At 48.9% G+C, this 19,395-nt stretch overlaps 11 protein-coding genes across 12 annotated transcripts; 6 read left to right on the plus strand and 5 right to left on the minus strand.

The window, feature by feature from the left end:
• Nucleotides 1-402: 402 nt before the first annotated feature.
• PPTG_05391 (hypothetical protein) lies at nt 403-3,028 on the plus strand. Its single transcript, XM_008898933.1, has one exon. The coding sequence runs from the start codon at nt 483-485 to the stop codon at nt 2,892-2,894; it is 2,412 nt and encodes an 803-aa protein (XP_008897181.1). The 5' UTR covers nt 403-482; the 3' UTR covers nt 2,895-3,028.
• On the plus strand, nt 3,019-4,166 carry PPTG_05392 (hypothetical protein). The gene is made up of 2 exons (XM_008898934.1): nt 3,019-3,515; nt 3,574-4,166. Exons 1-2 carry the CDS (start codon nt 3,113-3,115, stop codon nt 4,029-4,031), a joined length of 861 nt encoding a protein of 286 aa, XP_008897182.1. The 5' UTR covers nt 3,019-3,112; the 3' UTR covers nt 4,032-4,166.
• A 366-nt stretch (nt 4,167-4,532) lies between these two features.
• On the minus strand, nt 4,533-6,108 carry PPTG_05393 (hypothetical protein; the record flags this gene model as incomplete). The annotated part of the gene is made up of 8 exons (XM_008898935.1): nt 4,533-4,647; nt 4,718-4,900; nt 4,966-5,381; nt 5,450-5,511; nt 5,581-5,618; nt 5,677-5,862; nt 5,928-6,030; nt 6,098-6,108. The coding sequence occupies 8 exons, from the start codon at nt 6,106-6,108 to the stop codon at nt 4,540-4,542; spliced, it is 1,107 nt and encodes a 368-aa protein (XP_008897183.1). The 3' UTR covers nt 4,533-4,539.
• Nucleotides 6,109-6,546: 438 nt separating this feature from the next.
• Nucleotides 6,547-7,906, plus strand: PPTG_05394. Of its 2 annotated transcripts, XM_008898936.1 has the most exons (4): nt 6,547-7,002; nt 7,072-7,166; nt 7,239-7,345; nt 7,410-7,906. In XM_008898936.1, exons 1-4 carry the CDS (start codon nt 6,571-6,573, stop codon nt 7,685-7,687), a joined length of 912 nt encoding a protein of 303 aa, XP_008897184.1. In that variant the 5' UTR covers nt 6,547-6,570; the 3' UTR covers nt 7,688-7,906. The 2 variants fall into 2 exon arrangements, with proteins under 2 accessions (XP_008897184.1, XP_008897185.1); XM_008898937.1 differs by having other exon boundaries at nt 7,239-7,906.
• A 54-nt stretch (nt 7,907-7,960) lies between these two features.
• On the minus strand, nt 7,961-8,308 carry PPTG_05395 (hypothetical protein; the record flags this gene model as incomplete). Its single annotated transcript, XM_008898938.1, has 1 exon — nt 7,961-8,308. The coding sequence occupies one exon, from the start codon at nt 8,306-8,308 to the stop codon at nt 7,961-7,963; it is 348 nt and encodes a 115-aa protein (XP_008897186.1).
• A 67-nt stretch (nt 8,309-8,375) lies between these two features.
• PPTG_05396 (hypothetical protein) lies at nt 8,376-9,680 on the minus strand (the record flags this gene model as incomplete). Its single annotated transcript, XM_008898939.1, has 1 exon — nt 8,376-9,680. The coding sequence occupies exon 1, from the start codon at nt 9,198-9,200 to the stop codon at nt 8,376-8,378; it is 825 nt and encodes a 274-aa protein (XP_008897187.1). The 5' UTR covers nt 9,201-9,680.
• Nucleotides 9,681-9,839: 159 nt separating this feature from the next.
• On the plus strand, nt 9,840-10,819 carry PPTG_05397 (hypothetical protein). The gene is made up of 2 exons (XM_008898940.1): nt 9,840-9,862; nt 9,928-10,819. The coding sequence occupies exon 2, from the start codon at nt 10,369-10,371 to the stop codon at nt 10,708-10,710; it is 342 nt and encodes a 113-aa protein (XP_008897188.1). The 5' UTR covers nt 9,840-9,862; nt 9,928-10,368; the 3' UTR covers nt 10,711-10,819.
• A 59-nt stretch (nt 10,820-10,878) lies between these two features.
• PPTG_05398 (hypothetical protein) lies at nt 10,879-13,371 on the plus strand (the record flags this gene model as incomplete). The annotated part of the gene is made up of 4 exons (XM_008898941.1): nt 10,879-11,084; nt 11,148-11,214; nt 11,276-12,013; nt 12,073-13,371. 4 exons carry the CDS (start codon nt 10,879-10,881, stop codon nt 13,369-13,371), a joined length of 2,310 nt encoding a protein of 769 aa, XP_008897189.1.
• Nucleotides 13,372-15,186: 1,815 nt separating this feature from the next.
• On the plus strand, nt 15,187-17,483 carry PPTG_05399 (hypothetical protein). Its single transcript, XM_008898942.1, has one exon. It carries the CDS (start codon nt 15,500-15,502, stop codon nt 17,396-17,398), a length of 1,899 nt encoding a protein of 632 aa, XP_008897190.1. The 5' UTR covers nt 15,187-15,499; the 3' UTR covers nt 17,399-17,483.
• A 13-nt stretch (nt 17,484-17,496) lies between these two features.
• PPTG_05400 (hypothetical protein) lies at nt 17,497-18,225 on the minus strand (the record flags this gene model as incomplete). Its single annotated transcript, XM_008898943.1, has 2 exons — nt 17,497-18,101; nt 18,168-18,225. 2 exons carry the CDS (start codon nt 18,223-18,225, stop codon nt 17,497-17,499), a joined length of 663 nt encoding a protein of 220 aa, XP_008897191.1.
• Nucleotides 18,226-18,459: 234 nt separating this feature from the next.
• Nucleotides 18,460-18,789, minus strand: PPTG_05401 (hypothetical protein; the record flags this gene model as incomplete). Its single annotated transcript, XM_008898944.1, has 1 exon — nt 18,460-18,789. One exon carries the CDS (start codon nt 18,787-18,789, stop codon nt 18,460-18,462), a length of 330 nt encoding a protein of 109 aa, XP_008897192.1.
• Nucleotides 18,790-19,395: the final 606 nt, after the last annotated feature.

Below are 19,395 nucleotides of genomic sequence, written 5' to 3' on the forward strand. Positions count from 1 at the left end.
AAATGGAGTTTGTGTCAGTCAGTCAGCTTCCATACAATCGACCCATCTCTTCCGACAGGCTGTTGAAGAAAAGAACTGCAACACTCGTTGTGCTGTAAAACCACTGAAAATCAACGCAACCGCGAGACTCCTCGCTGTCAAGTAATTGCGTTGCAGAGTTAACAAAACGCAAGTCAAGAGTGCTTCGTCGAAGTGACGAATTCACTCCATCCGAATATGGTCGAAACGATGTAGCAATCTGTTGACGTGCAGCCTGAAGCTGCTACTTCGGCGTCGACACCAGCTCGTGAAGCGTCATTTTAGGCGGAGGTCTTTGCCAGGAAATGGTGCACCTTGTGAGATTCTCATTGAGACCACTCTTGGATTCAAATTCTTGATACCTTCATTCTATTTTTTTTGTACCCAGATAATCAGGGCCAGACTTATAGTGACAAGGATTATTTTCCATCTTGCTTTGGAAAGCAACAAGATAAACCAGGAGCATGGGTGGAGGCGATGTCGGAAGCGCCTTCGACGCTGCATTAGCGCGAACGGGAACGTCGTTGACATCGAGAGATCTGGTGGCCATGTATCCTTCACAACCTTCTTTGGTAGACAATAGTCCCATCGACCTGGAGCGGTGCAAATCCTTTGACTTGTTCAACGCTGACCCAGCGAAAGCTCGAGACGAGATGGAAAAGAAGCGTGAAGACGCTCAGAAACTTCATGGCGCCGAGTTCATTCGGCAATTGAAAAGGTCCAAACATCATCACCCGCTCAAGAAGAATCGACAATTCGACTTCCGATTGACACAAGAAGAAAGATCCACGTTGGCTGCCACTGGTGTAGTGGCATCGCAACGTATGCAAGCTGAGAGCTTCGCTGAGATTTACTATCGACTGTACACAGACGATTTGCCTGTGTACGTGACAACAGACTCCATTTTACACGCTTGGCACCGCAGTTTTGACGCGTTCTTGGTCGAACTAGAATTGTTCCTGTCTCCACTCCTGGACAAGATAGTGAGCTCTACTCTATATCAGTGCAAGACTTTGTTGTCGAAAGCGGATCCTCATGTTGCTATAGCGATGAAGGATGTTGACAACTTCCTTACTGTTGGGTTGAGTTTGCTAAGAGGGGAGACTCCCTCCAACCTCACATCACTATGGACAGCACTTGGAGCAGAGAAAACCGCCGATGTTGAAATGTTTTCGTCGAAACGCACCATTGATTTTTCGCTTTTCAAGCCCCGTGGACATTATACCAAGTCGGAAGCTTTGAAGAATTATTTTCGAGCGATGATGTGGCTCGGGACAATTGATTTTCGCATCGCTGGAGGGGAAAACCAGCAGGATGATCTGCATCAATTGCTATGTGCAGTTGTGCTGGTTCAATGTCTTCAAGAATCGGACAGTTTGAGTGATATTGAGAGGGCGGATTCCCTTATTTCGTGCCTTGTTGCCGACGGTAACCTCGGAGCTGATTCTCTTTCTGCACATGAGCTTGCCAAACTTGTGATCCCAACGAACATAGCGAGCTCGATTTTGAGCAAGCTTGGTCCGGATAGGGAGACACTTCTACTTGATCTGCAGCAGCAAATAGTCCAGAAGGGTCTGGGCACGCAGCTCATTACAGGGCATCCTTTAGTGGAAGATGCAACGGCGGGAACTACCACACCAACGACAAGACCCACGTCGTTTGCTTTGCTTGGCCAGCGCTTCGTGTGGAGCTCGTTCATCTTCACTCGGCTGGTGTACGACCAAGTGCTGCAAGACGACACAAAACCAGCTCGACGTATTCCAAGTGCTGTCGATGTCGCCTTTGCACTGTTCGGCAACAATGAAGCAGCCACCGAGATCGCTCGTCGAATGGAGGACCATGCACCTGAGCCTGATGACACGAACTGTGACGGCAAGGAGTTTGTGCCACACCGCGACGGTATCCAATTCGCCTCAAACCTAATAGCACTGCGTCAGGTCATTGACGAGGAATTTAACGACGATGATGACAGCAAGCCGAGGACTACGGCCACTGGAAATTCTAGCATCAGTTCGCTGTGGCTTCAAGCCCTACGAGCGCTATCAAGACCATCTCCTAACAGCGCCAGCACATTTCACACGAGCACGTGGCAGCGACGCCAAATGAACACGCAGATCGCATCATTCACGCAGCTTCGACACGACACAGTACTTTATGCGAAGCAAAGCTACATGCGTCGCATGCTTTGTGAGTATCCATATGGAATGGTCGATCCGTACCCAGTGTTTTGGAACCTAATTGGAAAAATGGCGATGCGAATGAAGGACATTGCTACTCAAGCGTCGAATTCGCTTGGCGATTCTTCTTCACGTGGATATAGTATTGCAAAAGGATATCAAGTCTTCAAGACATTCGCATCAACAATGGAAACAATTGAAGAAATTGCCCTCCTCCAGACAAGCAATGAAGAATTGAGCTATGAACAAGTGAGGTTCATGAAATCGGTGATGGAGAAATCGTCGTTTGGAAGTGGAGAGACAAAGTACAATGGTTGGTATCCTCAACTGTTTTACGGCTCCCCTAAGGACGCAGGAAATCGCGATGTATTAGTCGTGGACGTTCACACCGACATTCCATCAGTGGAACACGGCGATCCAGGAAGCATTTTGCATTTGGGCGTGGGTGATCCCATCGTGGCGTTTTTCGTCGTTAACGAAGTCATGTACGCTGGCCCTGTGTTTACCAGCTACGAGTTCCTGACCCCCGTTGACAAGCGTTTGAGTGATGAAGACTTTCAAGCAGAACTATCGACGGTGCGTGCATCAGGATGGGCTCAACGTTCCTACCTCTGCAACTCCAACAATGACAACGTCGCGGAGACGGAGATATCGGTGCAAGACTTGCCTCACTGGGAACGCAAGTCGTTCCTTTACTAAAAGCTCGGGCGTAAATTACCGTTTTCTTCTGCTTTTTTTTTTAAATTCACTGGCCGCAGGAAGCTTACATGTTAGTTTACTTCACATCAGGTTCCTCTCTTTTATTTTGTACCTTGAAGTTATTGTTCAGTTCACTTGGCCAACGGAGATTGCGTGAGTAAGTCTCAAGCTCAACTAGTCGCCACAAGAAGATTTGTGCTGGTGACATTAACCGCAGCATGTTGAGGGGCGTTAGACTTGCGAAGACGCTCGTCCCTGTCGTCCGAAGGTCTGGAAGCTGTTACCTATCGTCGATAGCAAGTCGAGAGCCCAAGGCCACGCTCGTCACGATCCCAGCATCCAATTATGCCGAGAAAGCTCGATGGGCACTCCGCGTTGCCAAGATCCCGTTTGTTGAAGAGAAGTGGGCTCCTTTGTTCGCCTACCTATCGACAAAGCCTAAAGGAGGCCGCTCCGTGCCGTTGCTAGTAGTTCCATCTTCCCCCAAAGTGGTTCTGACTGACAGCGCAGATATCATGGCATTTTGCGCTGAAAAGCATCAGGAGCTATACCCCAATGAAAAGGCGAAAGATCAGGAAAAATTCTTCGACACCAAACTCGGACCACACGCCCGTCGTTGCGGTAAGCAAGTACTTTTTCTTTGATTGGCTCGGACGGACTGAATGTTATGCTGTTGCAGTCTACTATACGATGTTTCAGGATGAAAAGGTATCCCAGAGGATAATGGCGGACCCAATTGACGGTTTGGTGCAGCGCTCGACGATACGACTTCTGTTTCCCGCGCTGAGGCTTGTGTTGGTGCGTGCGTTGAAAATCAACGAGAAGTCCGCGGAGAGATCGTGGTCGCGCATTGAAGGCATCTTGAGAGAGGCTGAGAAAGAGCTCGGTGATGGCCCCGTCGGCACTCGATTCCTCGCTGGAGACTCATTTTCTGCCGCGGACATTTCGTTCTGCTCCCATCTCGCGCCAATTGTCCTGCCTCCACAGCACGAATTCGTCACACCGTACATGTCGATGGATTCGATCGTAGATCCGATCTTCCGGGAACGATACGAATCAGTCAGACGCTCTAAAGTTGGTGAGTTCGTGCTCTGGTGCTACAAGAACAAGCGTCCGATGCCCAAGGACTGCATGTAGCCATCTTGGAAGTTGAAGCGGTAATTACGCTTCCACTATTGGACAATATTTGGTAGTATTTTGGCCAATGAGATATTGATAATGAAAGACTGGAGGAGAGAAGCCGGTTCACAGACAAGTAAATCACTTTGCAGCTTCACTTGGCATTTCGACTGCATTGCGATCTCATGCTCGTAGTTTTCTTATGCTAACTACAAAGTCTACTACATGCTGCGCTGTGGGTCTTTTGAGGACATGCGTGCAAGGACTTTCAATGCTTGGGGCGCTGAAAAGTGCCTCGCTGCGTTGAGGGTCCAAGGCATGTCGTGTCACCCCCACGGGCGCTAGAATAACCTCCAATGGCCCTATGTGTGTAGAGGACGACGACTTCTCCATTCGTCAAACTCCTCAAGAACTGGGTCGTACATACCGCAACAATTGTAATCAAAGTACTGCAATACCGGAAGTAGATAGAGAAGTTGATAGCTTCTAGGTCATTTTTCGCTTTTGATTAGCGCTCTGCTCGCTGCTAGAGTGTATGAGTCTGACTGACAGGGCCACATGCAACCTGATCTTCGGAATCTTTGAACTGCCGCAGTAGCTTCGTGTTGTATGACATACAGTCTTCGTATTGGCACTGGCAAAGCAAGACGTGTGAATTTCTTTAATGAATGCTCTGGAAGGAATAGCATCTACTAGTATCTCACCTTGTGATAAACGAAGTGGAACTTGGTGGTAGACTTGCGCTCGCAGTCGCTGCAGTAGATCAACGACTTATAGTCCTGATACTCAGCCGGCATATGCTCGCGTTCGAGCAGCTCATCAATACTGGCAAAGTACAGCTCCATGTCTCCAAGAGATTTCGAACAGAGTGGGCAGATGTAGTTTGTCTGCAAACCAACGTAATTAATCGTTAGTGGAAGCACCTTCCAAATCGGTTGTAGCTCTCACGTACCAGCGTGTACTCTTCGTAGCACGATACATGCATACAGTGCCCACAGGGAAGGAACATGACTGGCGTCGTGGACGTGAACATGTAAGCGTGGCAGATCGGACAGTCGGACTCGAGCGATCGCTCTACGCACTTGTGCTTTTTCAACGTGATGCTCATGCAGGCATTGCAACGGTCGCAATGAAAATAGTCGATGTCCAGCCCTTTGCCAATGCGGCAGATTTTGCACTTATCGCAATGATAAATGTCTTTGTTGTGGTCGTCATCGATGAATTTGCATACGTCGCAGTAGTAGCATCCAAATTCGCATCTACAGTCCTCGTTCATACAAGTTTTGCTGATCGGCTGCACTGTATCGCATTTCATGCATGATACCGATTCGGTGGCATAGCGATCAAAGGCGTGATCTTCGTTGTCGTCTGTGAGGTAGGGACAATTACAAAAAGTTGGTTCGGGATGCTGATACTTCTGAATTGCAGCAACCTACCGTGGCAAAAGCGGCAAGAATACCATTTCCCGCAGCATTTACCGAGCAGCTTACATTTCCGTCTGGAAACAATCAGCGTTACCCAATTCGTTAGATTCTTCTTGATATTATTGCTCGCGACCATAACGTACTGGTAATGACTGCACCCCAAGATCGTTTTTGCTTCATCCTACAAGAAGCATTATTAGTTCACGTGCATTTGGCGTCCACGTTATTTACAAACATACGTGGTATGAAAGCCGTTTGCGCTCCACTTCCGCATTGCATTCCGTTTTGATAACACCAGCCTTCGATTTGGCATCATTCCAGTCCTTCATCATGAGATTCTGCACAGACTCTGCCTTTTGCTTCGGTGTCAGCACTGGGCTGGACTGAATTTCACGGATCTTTGCTTTCAGTAATGCCTGGGTGGCCTAGAAAAAAAAAACAATTTGGGCTGAGGTTCGTAGATCGCAGTGTCTACGATATTTTTCCATACCTCGGCACCAGAAAGCGGTGCTGGTAACGTTGTTGGACGAATTTCAAGACGCTGATCACTGCTTTGCTCGGGGCATGGCCCAGCTTGCGCATGAAGTTCTGGACTGCATTAGATGCTCAGGTGTGAGTTCATGCGAGTGGGCCTGCGTACTTGGACAAACGCCAGCTCACCTTCTCAACATTGTGCTGCAGTTCTTTTCACTTCGATATTGCTGCTCTCAGTAGTCAACTCAGTCTACTCTGCAAGTCCGGGAGTCTGGAAGGAGAATGAAGAAAATCTACACCACCCGTGCAACGGTGAGGTTTCGAGCCTCAAAATAACTATAACCAACGCAAGTAATGGCGCAAGTATTTTCATCCAGACAACGGCACTGTCATCATCCACATGACTATCACAATTTCGTTGGCGCATAATAACGATGACATGAAGGCGAAGTATCCGATGCTTGCAAAAGGATAAGGTCCCGTTGTCTAGCGGTACCTTCGCGTCTATTGCATGTCGAGTGAGGATACCATGCAGGTCATGTGCTATAAGAGCAACTTCAACTCTGCAATAATGCTCATTAAGCCAAATGAGTTTCTAGAATACATTTAAAGAGCATCTGACACTTTAGTGTCCAATTTACACTCCTGCACAACTTCTGATGCCACCTAAGCCCGCTGTCGCTGCCGATAGGCTCAAGAAGGAGCTCGCAGCCCAGAAAGCTCGAGCTGAAGCGCTCAAGTACCTCCACTCAACTGGAAGCGGTCCCAGCCAACGTGAATTGGCTCAGCAACAGCAGCTCCGACAGAAACAAACAGCCAATGCCACATCCGCAGTGGCTCAACGCCGCGTGATTGGTGCGCAACCAAAGCCGTCAGCGGCCGACAAGTTCGATCCTCGAGTGAGAGACAACACACTGCATGCAGTAGCATTGAGACGAGCGCAGGAGCTACAGAAGGCACATCAGATCGAGCAGAAGGTGGAAAGTTACCGATTGGAGTCGAAAACGACAACGGAACAATCCAATGCGCTGCCCCCAGGGTGGCAGGAGGTGGTGGATCCGGCGTCGGGAGATTCATACTATTGGAACGAGGTGAGTGTTTATGGATTGAGCAGTTTAGAGGGTGTTGGGCGTGATTGAACCGAGATTTTGCGGCTTTAGACGACCAACGAGACAGTGTGGGAGCGACCTGGGAGTTCGGCTGTGAAGAAGGTGGAAACTGCTGAGCCTAAGACGACGGCGGACAGCTTGGCAGAGTATGAGTACGCTGTTTTTGGTTAAGGCTTTGATGTTCTGGAGTTGACGGTTTGTTGGTTGATGTTGAAAAGTGGATGGGAAGAAGTACCCGATGCCGCGAGTGGGGATGTTTACTACTGGAATCGAAAGACGAACGAGACGACGTGGACACAGCCAGTTGCACGGAGTGTGTCTTTAGGTGAGAGGCACAGGGAGCTCTTCTTGAACGCAATTGCACTCTAACGTTCACTTCTGGATGTCAGCGCAAGCTATTGAGGCGAAAGCGAAACTCGACAGCATCCTGAAAGGCTGTGGACATTCGGTGGCCAAGACAAAAACAAGCACAAATTCTGCGTCAGATGCAAAACCAAACAGTGACCAAACCACCTCAGCCAAGAAGCGACCTGCATCAAGGACACAAAACAACGCAATCTCACAAGGACACCGTGACAAAAGGCGTAAGCGTGACGACGGTGTTATCGACCCGATGGACCCGACAGGTACAGGTGGAAAATGGTCCGACGGGCTAGAACAAGCGTAGACATCCGACGACAATTACCACGATCCGATAGATAGATGTTGCCGTGCAACATACGATTCGAGGCTATAACGACACTTGTTTTTTCTGATGTGTTGCCAACTGTAGGCTTGAGTTATGACACTTGTTGTAGGCTGAATCGTGACGTGTAGAATGAATATGCAAGATGCTGGAGCCTTCCTTCCGTGTAACCAAAAGTTTTCTCTTGGCCCCCGCAGATGCGCCTTGAGTTCCTACTGGAGCTTGCTTTGAGCATCATCTCCAATCTGCTTGTCGCTATACAGATACGATTGCTGAGCCCACAGAGGAGCTTGCATCTGAGGCAAACTCTGCGTCACGCAGACGTTTGTTGATTGGCGAGGTGAGCTCGTAACTGCTGAACACTAGACCAACATACACAACCCCATTCACAACGAAGAAAGCCACAAGAGGGTCGCCAACTCCGAGATGCAGCACGCATCCAGGATCTCCGTGTTCAACCGACGGGTTATCCGTGTGTGCGTCAGTGACCAGCACGTCACACTTGGCCGAATCCTCGCGCCACGCATAGAAGAGTTTTGGATACCACCCGGCGTACCGTGTTTGTCCACTTCCAAGCGATTCCTGCTCCATCACCGACTTCATGACTTCACTTGGTCTTCGCTGAGTTGCTAGTTGCTGACTTGACACACAGCTATGTCTCCAAGTGTCTTCATTGTCGAGTGAAGTTGTCAAAGAATTCTTCACGGTGGAATATACCACCAGCGATACTTTTACTCGCAGAGCCACCTCGAACATCTTCTTCCAAAAGAGCGGGTAAGGATCGACCATGCCGTCTGGATACTCGCACATTGGAGTGCACGTGTAACTTGGCGTACAGCACCGAGCCGTGTCGAAGCTGCGTGAATGATGCGATCTGCGTGTTCATTTGGCGTCGCTGCCACGTGCTCGTGTGAAATGTGCTGGCGCTGTTAGGAGATGGTCTTGATAGCGCTCGTAGGGCTTGAAGCCACAGCGAACTGATGCTAGAATTTCCAGTGGCCGTAGTCCTCGGCTTGCTGTCATCATCGTCGTTAAATTCCTCGTCAATGACCTGACGCAGTGCTACTAGGTTTGAGGCGAATTGGATACCGTCGCGGTGTGGCACAAACTCCTTGCCGTCACAGTTCGTGTCATCAGGCTCAGGTGCATGGTCCTCCATTCGACGAGCGATCTCGGTGGCTGCTTCATTGTTGCCGAACAGTGCAAAGGCGACATCGACAGCACTTGGAATACGTCGAGCTGGTTTTGTGTCGTCTTGCAGCACTTGGTCGTACACCAGCCGAGTGAAGATGAACGAGCTCCACACGAAGCGCTGGCCAAGCAAAGCAAACGACGTGGGTCTTGTCGTTGGTGTGGTAGTTCCCGCCGTTGCATCTTCCACTAAAGGATGCCCTGTAATGAGCTGCGTCTCTAGGCCCGTAACACCAACTCCAGCTTCCTGGCTAGGATCTCGGTCTCCAAATCTGAAAGAAAAGCGTCGAAAGAACGGTGCCATGCGTGTAGAACGGAGTCGGCAGTCACGAAGACCGGCAAGTCGTCCGTGTACAGTCTGTAGTTGTTCTCTCCGAAGCTCTTAGCGTGCATACGCTCAGCAGCGGCAACACCATTAGCTGCCAGCTTGGCTTTCTCTTCTGATACCAAGCGGAATTCGAATTGCCGGCGTTTTTTTCAACGGATGGTGGCGATCGGACATCATGATATCCCGGACATAGTGATCGCCACGAAGCTCGCGAGCTTCTTGCCGCTTCTTGTCCGTCTCTTCTCGTGCTTAAACAGGATCGGCATCAAACAAGGCGAAGAACTTACACTGCTCTAGCACAATTGGCTGCTTGTCTGCTTGGGGAAGAGGTGCATACTGCTCCACCAGGTCCTGTGATGTCAATGTGGTGCCAGTGCGCTCCAACGCGGCGGTGAAAGCTTTGCCAACGTCACCTCCGCCCATCTTTTCCTTCTTCTTGCTCCTGTCTTGCGCACCCCAAGGCAAAATTGAAGAATGAATGCGGAATTCGACTTGTGACAGTTGAAGTGAAATTTGAATTGCAGTTGCCTTTTTCGATTCACGTTTGAATTGTTTCATAAATTGAATTTGGCGGCAAAGTTGAAGTTGAAGTGCGCTTTGATCGCTGGGCATGGGGCGTCGAGTACGTGAAGCGAGCGGTGCGTCGTCTTGCAGTGCGTATAGGCCATGAGTCGGCCAACTAACGGATTGGGGGCTCTTTCAGACGACAGCGATGTGGAAGGGCGAGGCTTGAAGCACAAGAAGCTGCCAGACGGTCGGAAAATGCGTTGAAGTTGCAGAGCGTGTCGAGAATTAACGTTGGTATTTTCAAGCAGAACTCGACATTCCTGGGGAGATTTGGAGCTGGAGAAATCTTCTGGAGAGGCTGCATTTCCTTCTGGACAATGAGCTCGAGCGAGACGCGCTTGCGTGGCTCGAGGATGGGGCACAGTTCATCGTGGAACATGCAGGAGAAGCTAAGCTCGCTCAACTTCTTGGGCTACGAGTCTGCTCGGTTCATCAGACGCTGGAGGCGTTGAACTTTGAGTGCTTGGACGAGAGTCACTGGGACTTCAGCATCTATCGTCATGACTGCTTCGTTCGCGGAGACCCAAACAAGATCGAGCAGATAGCTGGATACGACAATGTTGCGAAGGACTTTGAGATGCCCAACATCGCCTACAGCTCGGAACTGAAGCCACTGGAGGTTCGACTGAGTCTTTCAGATTCTCAATCTCAGTCGTGGGAGGTCACCATCGCGCCTAGTGTCCTGCCTCACCCAACCTTGGACGTTGGTGAAGATTTCCACTTGCAAAACAGTGTAGCATTTGAGAGCTGCACCGGGGAGATCTCGTGGGGAGAAACTTTTGAAAACTCGGATGAGATGAGCGACCATGGCATGAACTCGCCGTTGTGGTGGTCTCAGCGTAGCGACTTCTCCAGCATCTGCACGGACGACCTGTCCGACATGGACATGCTCTCTCCAATCAGCGCATTCTACGGATAACTCTACCAATTGGTTCCACTTGGAGGAAAACAAGGCCCAAAATAACACGCTGGACTGCAGCTTTATTTGGAAGCCGTAAATATCTTTTTATTTTTCGATCACTCTTGCTACCCATAAGAAGAAGTCGAGATTCAGAATACTAAGTAGTCGATTATATTGTCAACAATGATGGAGGCGAATTTTCAACGACGTGCACCCGGGCGCACAAGAGTTGGGTCGATAAAGGACAGTTTAAGCCCCAAAGGTACGATCAAGAAGAAAAAGCAGGACCGCAAGACCAAGGAGCGACAAACTCAAGAAATATCGAATTTGAATGTTCTAATCGGCCGCTTGGAAGACCGAGATACACAACAACAAGCTTTCGCTACGCTCATGTACGAACTCGACCTTGAAAACGTGCATTTTATCAGATTTGCATATTCAAAATTCTTCTGTAGTGAATGCTTTCCAGGCCTAGGACCATCAACGGTGAAGGAAGTGTATGCGCTGATCGAAAAAAACAAGGTAAGCCGAACTTGTTTAAAGCTTCGATTGGGTAAGATATACTCACAGTTTTTTAATGCAGAAGCCTGGTCGCTCTTCTACCCGACGCATGCTTGTTCTTCTCATTGCAGCACTCTGTAGATGCCATCCAGTCCAGTCAGCAAAGCTTCTACCAAGGATTCTATCGTATACTTGCCTTCGTCTTCGCGACAAACACGCAAAGACAACGGATGCATGCGTGATATTGGTGTCAGCCATTGCCTTGTACGTCTTGCCATGCCCCACAATATCGCTGCCTGATGCTGGGAGTACTACGCAGCCATTTGAAGTGGTAGCTGCAGTGTTTGCGAAGGAGACTAGTGCTGTGGGCGAAGCAGCCACCAGGTGTCTCTGTGGTCTGCTTCGCCCTGTTGATTTTGATGGAGTATCCGTACCAGGTCCAAGCACCATCCTCGCTCATGCCGTGCGAATCCGACCATTTTTCAAGAATCTCTTGGCCGACATCGTCGCGAAGATGGACGGTAGCACGATGTTTGCCACCTTTTCATCTTTGTTTCTATTGCTCCAATCAGCATGTCTGCTGGCTCGAGATGCCCAAGAAAAAGGGTCTTTTACGCAGCTTGGGGACGACTTTGCTCCATATATTAGTTCCATCTACGAAGCGATCGAGGATTCCTTCCAATGCGGCCCTCGAGATAACTGGATGTTACGTAAACGTGGTCTAGAACTGTTGACTCTGGTGCTCGATGTATTTGCTTTGCAAGAGTCTGCGTGGTGCTCTACTGTAGAGATTGCTAAAGAGTATTTTCAGTCGCAGTTGGTACGTTATTCTCCAGATTGAAATGTGAATCCGGACTCACCAATTTGTGTCACTTACAGGATCGAGTTCGAGCCCTCGTGCTCGCTGGCCGCCATGATTCGGTTTCTGTCGTCCGCGAAGCTGCCATTCCTGCTGCAATGGCGTTTGAATGTTTAGAGAAGATGTGTCCACAAGCACGTGGGGAGCTCCGGTCCAGCACGAGTGCTTCTACTTATGACTTCGTTCCACCCAAACCGCCAGGCTACTCATTTACTAGCAAACGTTGGGCAAAATCGGTAGAGAATAGCAGGCATGACACTGAAATCGCTGAGTCGAACAAAGGGAAGCCAGATTCTCCATCCGAAGTGGTAGAAGATATAAACGAGCAGAGTTTTGACGAGCATGCAGGCGATGAGGCTTTGCCATCACAAGAATCTATCACTGCTGAAGACAACCAGGTATCTCTCACAAATTCAGTCAGAACGATTCAAGAAGCAGCAATATATAATGGGACAGCGACTCAGCTTTTGCCACGGCGTCCAGAATCTACTCCAGATGACGAGATATTCACGGAATCATACATGGATCATGGTGCTGCACCAGAAAATGATGATGAAGCCGAGAAACCGTCGCAAGATGAGATGAGTAGCGGAGATCAGCGCAACCAAACATCGCGCACAGAGTCGGGTTTAAGCAACGTGGCATTGAAATCGTCCGTTGCAGAGGGAGTTGACAAACAACCACGATCCATGCAAGCACTGGCAGGAGCAATGGAATCCGTTAATACTTTAAAACAGTTTGTAGCAAAGCAGAGAGCACAAACACGATCACGTCGCGCGCAGCATCAGGATATCCCTCAAATAGCGCTTCCGAAGTCCCGAAGGCCTCGTATACTTAACCAGACTGAAGCCTTCCAGTCAAACCACGACATTTACGTTGATGATGATAACGAGCAGGACGATAACAACATGGCTACCAACCTCGAGCTCACTAGGGCTGAGGCAGCTTTGGAAGCGGCACAGTGCGGCGAGTATGAGCTAGCGTTTCGTTTGTGCATAGTCGAAGACGACTTAAACTTGCTACGGCGTCTGATGATGATGATACAGACTCCATGTATGGTGGCACTGTCAATCATGGCACGTAATGCGCTGTGTACAGCACTGTTGTCACTTTTAGATGGCGATGAAGATGAAGACTCTCCCGATGTATGGTTGGTGCTGCAATGGTTGCAGCAATGGGTTGTAGATGATAGGAAACAATTTCAACAACTCGACCCTCGCATTATTCGGGCACTCAGTTCTAAACTGAACGAAATGGCAATGACCTCGACGAAATCATCCCTGGCAGCTGCGCACGTGGTATTCTTGCTTGGTATATGAATTCTTCGAACATGGGAGATTAGCGTTGCTTGTTATGGCACTGTGTCGGAATTATTTTTTACGGTGTTCTTACGGGTGCTAATCTGGTCTGCGCTGTGCAAGCTCGGGCTCATTTATCTCGATAGAATAATACAACTATCGCAACGATGTTTGCGAGGGTGTCAGCCGCAAGGCCGGCTTAGAATTTGTATCGCCGCACTCCGTCGAGAAGGGTATTGCTGGTGGTCTCAACAGAGGCTTTCAGAACCGTGTTTGGTACCAATTCTTTCTAAGCCAATAACGTCGCTTCTTGAGTAATTGCAGAACGGTGATCAGATCTCTCCACATGTACAGTATTGATGCACCATGCCAATGGAGATCAGCATCTTGTAGTCCAAACGTCTGTCTCCTAAATCTCCTGTGAATATGATTGATCTGCCGCACGATTGTCGAAATATGAAATTTGTTTAAACCTGAAGAAGAGTCACCTAGGTAAAACTGACGGAGAGGGTTTATCGATTTCACAAATAAAACTGATTGGACCAATTGAGTAAGTTGCTCGTGGTCAACGTTCGGTGAGATACCGACCGTCCGATGCTCCACCGCGCCTACGAGAATGCGAAGTGTATGGCACAAAGATCCCGTATTATCCCGTACATGTACACCTCCAGCGAGGGCTTCAACTTGAAGCCATTGCCCAAGTGATGCGCTCAGTATTGTGGTTACACTTGAGTCTCAAATACCAGCCGACCATCTCTGTCAGGATGAGTAAGGCGATTAAACTCCGCATCACGCTATCCATGTTGTCGACTAGCAGGTCTCAGCTTTTGGCTCTGTAGTTCAAGCCGCACTCGAAGAGGGGAGCTCGGTAGCATTATGTACTCTGAGCAGTGCTATGCTCGCTCTGAACTCGAGTCGATATCTCGACCGGGAGCCATCGGTGTCGAGTAAAACAAGCAAATCGGTCCTAAACTTCAACGTGCGTGCTCCTTTTAACTGTCAAGGAGCGACGAGAGGTTGTGGTGCAAGCGCCGGCAAATCGTCGTGTCGACCACTTACATGTACACTTTACAAACAAAAAGCACGGTGTGCGGCCACCGTTTGATACTGATTATTAATAACAGTAGCGCAGCATTTCTTCGTGAAGACAATGTGATCGGCATGAAGTTTTTACATGTAACTACAGTAGAAGACGACTCTCAGCATCATCGAACTCCGTTATCTTAATTAGCGTTAAGTGGTGGTCAAGTAATTTCTCCAGTACATAAAGTGTTTTCACTATTTTTGGTGGTTTAACTTGAAGTTGGCCCTAGCATCAAAGATCAAAGATACGTGTGAATCCTCTGGTGCATCTTCACCCGAAGGTGCCGCTCTCAGCCCAAATCGAGATGTGATGTAAGATAATTCTTACCTGTTCATCAAAGGAACCGCGGATATCTATCAAAAAAAAAATGATTGCACGCAAAAGTACTATCTACACCGCACAGCCTACAAACCGCGATACATGTAGGAGGTTTCGATCGAATTCAAGAAACTGACCCCCGCGTTGGCTACTAGCGATTCTCGAACTTCGGGTACTTTTTTTTACGAACTCAGGTCCCGGTGTCGTTGAAGTGGCTTCCAGAACACCCTGTAAATGCATAAATGTCGTTGCTCGTGGTACATCCAATGATGCTTTCTAGAAAATTCGCTCTCGATTTGAAAATGAAAGCGCAAACGCCAACCTCAAAGTTACTGTGTTCAAGCAACCACAGCAATTGTGGAACTTAAAGATTTCGTGGTTTTATTTCAAGCTATATTAATATTTTTTGTAAAAGGACTTGCATTTTGTAAACAGATGCAAATGCAGGAGCCTACAATTTTCGTGATTTGGTCTCCAGATGGTTTACGTTTTGACCAATCAGCAATCCGAACTTCAAGCCAAGATGGTGGTGTTGCCATTTGCCACGCAAGCAGCGACGCTTTCTCGGGCAGGGCAAGCTCTTTCTGGATTGAATGTGGCACCGCCCCGTCTTGCAACGGCGCTGGGCTGGTTAGGTGAGACTCTATACAGGTGGTGCCGCTGTGTCCGTGTCATTCATGGACGCCGACGCGATACGAGAGCTTGTCATTCTCTAATTCTCCTCCTGGGGCACAAGCGAGCAACAACATGGTCGAGCTGTACACACAGTCGGTCCCCGACACATCAGGGGGCGCCAAAGTCAATTGGGCCGACATCCTCATCATCGTCGCAGTGCTCTTCTTCACGATGGTCGTGGCTGTCATCGCCTCCATCCAAGCTGGAGAGAGCCACTTGGCCAATTACTTCCCCTGTATCAAACAAGCTAAACGCAATAATGCCCAAGCCCTTGAGTCCCCTGGTGACGCTTATCTGGCCCCGGAGGCCACTCCAGGCAAGAAACTACCTGTCGGTGACGAGCGCGGTTCAACCATCTCTCAAAATCGCCCGTCCGCTTCGTTAATCGCCCGTGATGGTCCGGAGCACCAAGTTAACGAGGTTTCCAACTTCTTCCTGGCCGACCGCGGCATGCAATGGTACTTCGTTGGTGGCGCTTTGTTTGCAAGCAACATTGGCGCCGAGCACTTCATCGGTATGGCCGGAGACGGAGCTCGTCGTGGCATTGCAGTTGCAATGTATGAATGGTACGCCGCCATCTTGATCCTATGTCTGGGCTGGATCTTCTCCCCAATTTACCGTCGCTGCGGTGTATACACGACACCCGAGTTCCTCGAATACCGCTTCGGTGCTCCGTGCCGTCACTATTTGTCACTCATTACCGTCATCATGTACGTGTTGACAAAGATGAGTGCAAGTATCTACGGCGGTGCAATTGTCTTCCAGGCGACACTGGGATGGAATCTATACCTCGGTGCTGGCGTCTGCATCGCCCTTAGTGCCATGTACAGTATTGCTGGTGGTCTACGTGCTGTCATGTACACGGACCTTTTCCAGATGTGCGTCTTCACTCTCGGTGGCCTTGTGGTGTTTGTGTACTCGACGAACCAGATCGGCGGGTTTGAAGGGATCAAAGAGAATCTAGCCAACCAGGATCGCTCTGGATGGTTCCATCTCTGGAAGCCTACCGATGATCCGGACTACCCGTGGACCGGTATGATTTTCGGCCAACCTTTGGGTTCCATTTGGTACTGGTGCATGGATCAGGACCTCGTGCAGCGCGTACTATCAGCCAAAGATACAGCCAATGCCAAGGCTGGATGCTCCTTTGCTAGTATGCTTAAGGTGCTGCCTCCGTTCTTAATTGTCATTCCGGGAATCATTGCCAGTATCTACTTCGACTTCAGCAAGATTGACGACGGTACCGATGCCGCGTACCCGACGCTTCTCACGGAGATGATGCCGCATGGAATTATTGGCTTGATGATTTCCAGTATCATTACCGCTATGATGTCGAGTCTCGCGTCCGTGTTTGCCGCTGGATCCTCGGTCGTCACTAACGATATCTACCTCAAGTTCCGTCCGGATGCTTCGCACAAGCAGCTTGTATGGGTTGGTCGGATGAGCATTCTTGTCTTTGCTGTGCTAAGCTTCTGCTGGATCCCCATTATGCGCAACGGAACGGGTCTTTATGAGCAGATTGTGGAGATTCAGAGCTACTTGACCCCTCCCATTGGTATCGTGCTTGTGCTTGGTGTTGCTTGGAAACCAGCGAATGTGTACGGCGCGTTCTCGGCCATGATTGTTGGCGGTCTGCTTGGGTTCTCACGTTTGATCTTCGTGACGATTAAGGACGATAGCATGGATGGAGACCTCCCGGGTGTCATCAACACCTTCTTCTACATGAACTTCCAGCACTTTGCTCTACTGCTGTGGCTCACAGCTATGGTCGTTTGTGTCGTAGTGAGTCTGTTGACACAACACAAGAGCCGTCCTTCAGAGGATGTGCGGAAGTACATGATCCACTGGGACAAGGTCCTGAAACTCGATGCTACGGAGCTTGTTAAGCCCATGTGGGTCAACGTTCTCGTCGCTGGCAGCGGTATCGCTGCTCTAGCCGTCACATTCAGCATGTGGATCTACTTCGCCTAAAATGTGAAGACAACCCAGAGAAGTTGTACGAATGCGTTGAACGAATCATGTAAAAACTCAAATATGAAGTTACTTTCCATGTCAATTTCTTTGTTACCTCATTCAATCGCAGTGATGCTAGCTTTACTCACCTTCTCTACGGTAATGTATCCGTCTTCCTCGATGCTCGCAACGAATCTATCATTTGTTCTCAGCCCAATCTGAGCACTAAACGACTTCTCTGTGGCGCTCGTGTCAAGTAGACTGGTGCACTCAATAGCTTCCCGAGAAGTAAAATACGGTAATAAATGCTCCAAGCTTGAAGTGTACGTCCCCGTCACTTTGTGGAATGCATGCTGCGCGTAGTAAAACTGAAAACTGACGTAGCGAACACCCCATTCAGGGTCAAGAGGCACCTCGTCGCTCATTCTGGGCGGGGATTGGCCTTGCGGTCGAAACTGAAGATATCCCCACCACTCTGGTCGATGCATATCGACAGCGTACTGTGCACTCCAAACCCAGTTTTCCTCGTTCAGCCCTGCTTTCTTTTCGTAGTGCTGTTTGCCAGTGTAGCTATCCGTGGCGACACGAACAGCCCACTCGACGCGAGAGAAATTGATCCGCCAAAAAGAATTGGATACTGGAGGAACCTTCGCGGACGAATGCGATGCAAGTTCTTGCAATGGTAATGCGATCTCAACTGTCCAATAGTGCAGACGCTCGGCTACGGAGATATCAACAGCATTGATAAGCTACAATGTCAACGTGAACTGTTTCAGCTGGAACGTACATGGATCATTAATAGGTCCTTTGACGAAGACTGCAGACTGCATGCCGCCATTAAGCATGTCGAATCCATGCTTGGGATCCACTCGGGTACTGTTCTCGTGTCCACCATCCCTGTAAGGGCGGTTGAGCCACAAATTCCAAGTGGCATTCCGGGCGTTCAATTCGAATTCTTTATAGTTGTGCGTGCTCCCGTCAGCATCAACGAACACTTCGAAGTCATTGTCGTGAAATATGACCTCATTACGCTGTGATACATTGGCCCACACCTCGGTCTCCTCGATATATGCGCCAAGCTAGAGGAATTTTTGGTCGTAACGCAGTTTGAACTTGGTGGCGAACCACGGTTGCGACCAGAATGCTGCGCCGCGAATGTCTTGGAACGGCTCGCTCCAAGGGACTTCGGCCCACACTTTCTCGTCGAGAACTCCGTCGATCGAGATGCTTGGTGAGAACTGATTAGTTGGTGGTGGAAGGTGATACGCGGTGTATCGTCGAGGGTGTAAATATGTGAAATCACATTCATGAGAACCACTCAATGAGTGAAACTGACCCGCTCCAACGGCTTGTGGCGAAGTCAAGCGTGGCAGAACCAGACACAGCAGCGCGAACAGCTTGGGGTGCATGATGAATGCTGGAAGATCTCATGTTACTGTATCAACCCCTGCACACAACTGCTACATAATGATACATGTAACAAAACGGTCCGTAATTTTAATAAATTACCGACCGATTTGTTATTTAAGAAAAAGTTTTGTTTGGGACCGATTGATTTAAATAACGTTAGATTTAAAAGATCTTTTTTTTTTTACATTAAATGTATTTTTTTTTTGGATGTACAGACCAAATCGCTGAACATGTACTTCGAAACAGCGAGTTTTACGCAGAGCTTGGCCGGATCATCAAACAGCACTGCAACAAGGGAATCGAGACTGCGGCTTCGAGATTGTAACCAATACTATGTAGTACATGTATCAAAATGTTACACGATGAACTACTTTGTAACTTTCGACCAACAAAAATGAAAAGCCAGCAATTCGATATGTTTCGTCATTTCATCATCGTTGAAACTCGTCGAGGTTAGATAGAATATGCCCGACGCTTGTCAAAACTGTTACTGGTAATATTAGTTAGTTAGCACAGAAGTGAAACAATACGAAAAACAAAATAAACAATGTGCACGTTAAACGACTTCATTACTTGGCTACGAGCTGTTTGTTCACGTCACTGGA

This window comes from Phytophthora parasitica, assembly GCF_000247585.1.
Source record: "Phytophthora parasitica INRA-310 unplaced genomic scaffold supercont2.7, whole genome shotgun sequence".
NCBI lineage: Eukaryota > Oomycota > Peronosporomycetes > Peronosporales > Peronosporaceae > Phytophthora > Phytophthora nicotianae.

What these genes read in the sequence shown, in the direction of transcription:
- PPTG_05394 (XM_008898936.1), top strand. Translation starts at nt 6,571, where the DNA reads ATGCCACCTAAGCCCGCTGTCGCTGCCGATAGGCTCAAGAAGGAGCTC. An exon ending in ATTCATACTATTGGAACGAG is followed by an intron (nt 7,003 to 7,071) that starts GTGAGTGTTTAT and finishes TTGCGGCTTTAG; the next exon opens with ACGACCAACGAGACAGTGTG. An exon ending in ACGGCGGACAGCTTGGCAGA is followed by an intron (nt 7,167 to 7,238) that starts GTATGAGTACGC and finishes GATGTTGAAAAG; the next exon opens with TGGATGGGAAGAAGTACCCG.
- PPTG_05391 (XM_008898933.1), top strand. Translation starts at nt 483, where the DNA reads ATGGGTGGAGGCGATGTCGGAAGCGCCTTCGACGCTGCATTAGCGCGA.
- PPTG_05397 (XM_008898940.1), top strand. Translation starts at nt 10,369, where the DNA reads ATGCCCAACATCGCCTACAGCTCGGAACTGAAGCCACTGGAGGTTCGA.
- PPTG_05392 (XM_008898934.1), top strand. Translation starts at nt 3,113, where the DNA reads ATGTTGAGGGGCGTTAGACTTGCGAAGACGCTCGTCCCTGTCGTCCGA. An exon ending in ACCACACGCCCGTCGTTGCG is followed by an intron (nt 3,516 to 3,573) that starts GTAAGCAAGTAC and finishes ATGCTGTTGCAG; the next exon opens with TCTACTATACGATGTTTCAG.
- PPTG_05399 (XM_008898942.1), top strand. Translation starts at nt 15,500, where the DNA reads ATGGTCGAGCTGTACACACAGTCGGTCCCCGACACATCAGGGGGCGCC.